This window comes from Anopheles aquasalis, chromosome 3 (genome assembly GCF_943734665.1).
Source record: "Anopheles aquasalis chromosome 3, idAnoAquaMG_Q_19, whole genome shotgun sequence".
Taxonomy (NCBI): domain Eukaryota; kingdom Metazoa; phylum Arthropoda; class Insecta; order Diptera; family Culicidae; genus Anopheles; species Anopheles aquasalis.
In genome coordinates, this window is record NC_064878.1 from 14,981,509 (window position 1) to 14,985,000 (window position 3,492).

At 46.7% G+C, this 3,492-nt stretch overlaps 1 protein-coding gene across 1 annotated transcript in view; it reads right to left on the bottom strand.

Annotated features, from left to right (window-relative positions):
* Positions 1-2,061: 2,061 nt before the first annotated feature.
* The window catches only part of LOC126576024 (structural maintenance of chromosomes protein 2), a 4,144-nt gene continuing 2,713 nt past the window's right edge, over positions 2,062-3,492 (bottom strand). The window contains exon 4 of the mRNA XM_050237092.1: positions 2,062-3,492. This exon is cut by the window's right edge and continues 9 nt beyond it. Coding sequence (XP_050093049.1) covers positions 2,186-3,492 — 1,307 coding nt within the window. The 3' untranslated portion in view covers positions 2,062-2,185.

Genomic DNA, 3,492 nt, shown 5'->3' on the forward strand with positions numbered 1-3,492 from the left:
AACCTGTTGGCAGAGAGTAGAGTTCGGTATCCTTTTTGGGCCAAAAAAACCCATCCAGCCAGCACTTAAAGCCCCTAAACACAGTGTACCTTGGGCAGGTGTAACGCTCCGTATCCACAAGACCACCATAAAAGGGTTTTCTCATATAAATCCTGCCCACTAAAACCACCACTCTCTCTGGTACGTGGAAAGGATGAAAGGTGCACAGCACCAGAAAGGTGAGTAAGTGCAAAACTTTCTAACGCACCACGACCAGAACGTTAGACCGCCGGCTGGCAGCTGGCAAACATGGCAAGGATACTTCTCCCCTTTTTTCCAGCCACACAGGACACGAGAGCACGATCATCCCTCGTCTATGCGAAAGATGGACAAACTTTTATTTTAAATGTAATATGTTAAAAAGGACATTTTTCAAAACTCCCGTGAGAGACATTTATTTGCTTATAATGTAAGTAAATGTTTTTTTTTTTCGGGATCACTGGATACCCTCTACCTTTCCAGGATAAACCGGACCGCGTGGGGCGAGGGAATGGTATGTGGGGGGGAGGGGGGAAGGGGTCGCACACACATACTGCCTCTGGCGGCTTCCCACGGTGGCCAGGAATCTACAAGGTACCGGGATCTTTAAAATGGAAAGCCAAACAAACACGTGGTGACCGCATCCTTCCCAAAAAGTGAGCAAAAAGTTGGCGTTGGAGAGGATACGTTGTTTGTCCATTTTAGCGAGGAGGGATGGGAAGCAACAACTCGGAAAGCCAAAGGATTGGAAGGACCTTTACCGCACAAACAAACCTATTTCACCGGGAAAAACGCTCCCTTACGTGACAGCGGTTGGGGCCGATACCACCGCATTTAAGGTGGTAGCTGCTCATCGTACCCATCGTACAAGGAAAAAAAAGGGAGCCATTTTTAAGGGCACCCGGATTGTCACATCTTGTCGATAATTTAAGAGAACCTGCACCCCCGGTACGGTCTCGGTGCAAAAAGTTTCGTTGACGGACGGTGGACAAGCTTTTGGGCTCACAATTCATACGACGGAGAGACTCGCTTTTTTGGAAAACAACATGCATGGGTGTGTTGTGGTGTGTCCCTCCCGAGAGTGGTAGCGAGATAACTCGATGTGATGAATATTTCAGTAAAAATCAAGCTAAACATGGGGCCAAGATAAGCGTTCGTTTTGGTAGGGGGTCTGTGGGGTTGCATATTCAGAGAAGGTGCCAGCATGTTTGTCGCTTTTTGCAGTTTATTTATTTAACTTAATAGTAAATTTATTTAACTCTAGAAGACATACTGTTTCGGTGTTTTAAAAATGAAAAAAATAAATACGACAACGTGACTCAGCGACTAACTTTCGAATCGAAGCAACATTTTTTGCCGTTCAATTCTAGTATAATTTTAGCTTTTAGCATGAGTTCCAATGCAATAGAAAAAAAAACTCTCCGGCAGTGAACCGTGTTTAAAGTACTACCTGCTTCCATTGGGTAAATATTTCGTTTGTTTAATCTTTCATACGATCAACATTCCCAAAAAGGAGCCACCTAGATAACACTAATTGCACGATCTGTTTGATAAGACGAAGTGGTGCGATAAAAGAGCGCCAGCATCACATTCACAACGTTTGAGTTTACTTTTTTCATAAATACATCGCCATTTCGTCAGGACTACGATTGTACTGGTACCGTAGAGTAGATAACTTAATGTTTTAGGTTAACAAGACCGTCATAGCATCCACAGCGTAACTATGGTAGTCAACAGCCGTCGCCATAGCAACGGTAGAATAAATGAAATAGCTCTAGGCAGTCCTAATATTATTTCTTAATAACGGACTTTGTTAGGTAAGCTTGTTGAATTCCGATAAATGGCCTGTGCAATATACTTGAAAGTTACGGAAAAGTGCTAAACAAATCAAAGCAGAATGGAATTTTACCACCAGGTTGTCCAAATCGTCGTTTATATTAGCTATCGTCACGATCGCCGCCCTAGGCCGGATTATGATTCCAAAGCTTCGGTTTTACTGATACTCGAACTCCGAATGAAATCATTGAAAGGTTATTCAAAAGACGTATATTTTACAGGAAAAAAAAAACATTGTGTACACGTTGTATCAAAAAGAAAATTAACACTAAATGCTAGCGCCACCGTGCTTACAAACGCTAGATTTTTTTTAAAAAAAAGATCCTACAAACTAAGCTCGTCCTGCGGCCGCAGCCGCTGCCGCTGCTCGCTTCAGGTTGGCCATATTCACGGTGCGCGTCACACCGGACATCCCATCGGTGAACTTGGTCCGGAACAGGACGTTCGCATTATTAAACATACCGTCCTTCAGCGAGACGATAACGAACTGCGAGTTTTTAAAGTGTGCCTTCAACATATTGCCAATGTTTTGCGTGTGGGACAAATCGAGTGCAGCATCGACCTCATCGAGGATGTACAGCGGTGCCGGTTTGTACTTCAACATGGCCAAGATCAGCGACAGGGCGACCAATGATCGCTGACCACCGCTCAGCTCCGCCAGCGCTTCCTTCCACATACCATTGAAGCCTACTTTGACCTCAAGTCCCTTCATAAAATTAACGCCATCCGGTGGTACCAGCTTCGCCTGCGATCCCGGCAACAGCGTACTGAAAATGCTACCAAAGTTCTCGTCCACCTCGCCCCAAGCCACCTTAAGCTTCTTTTTCTTCTCCTCATCCAGATCGGTAATGATGGCCTGAATCTTCTTCTTGTCATCCTCGACCACCTTCTTCCGTCGGATCACCTCTTTGTACTGTTCCTCTTCCCGTTCGAGCAACACCATTGCCTTCTGGTTGACATTGCGGCTCATTTTGTCCTTCGAGTCCTGCAGTTTCTTCAACTTTCGGCCCGCTTCCTGAGGATCCTCTTTGTTGTAGTCGTACCGAGTGTTCTTCACCCCGAAAAACTCCTTATCCTCCGGTATCCAGGTGTACTTCTCTTCCATCCCACGAATCCGCTCATACCCGTCCTTATTGTCACTCCGCACTTTCGTGATCTCGTTCTCTTTCTTCTTAATTTCGAGCCGTAGCTCATCGTTTTGCTTCAACAGCTTGTCCCGCTGGTGGTATTTGCCCTTCAGTTCTTTGCTCTGCGAGTTCATCTTGTCCTTGTGCTGCTTGATCTGTTGCTTGATCGCGGTCACGGCGGCCGTCATTTGATCGCTCGTACCGCTCACTTCCTGCAGCCGCTGCTGCAGCTCCCCGATCTGCTGCTCGAGATTCTGGGCCTGCTCCTTGGCCGTCACGATGCCCTTCTGCAGTTCCTCGATCTCGAGCCGCAGCGTCTCAAAGTCTTGCTCGTGCTTTTTCCAGTTTTTCCGGCTCTCTTCGCTTTGCTTTTTCGTCCGCTTCATGTCCTCTTCGGCCGCCTTCAGCTCACGCTCCCGGTGGCCCTTTCCGTCGGCGAGCTTCGACTGCAGATCCTTCACCTTCGCATTGCACGCGGTTTGCGTTTGCCGAGCGTCCACCATCGCTTGTT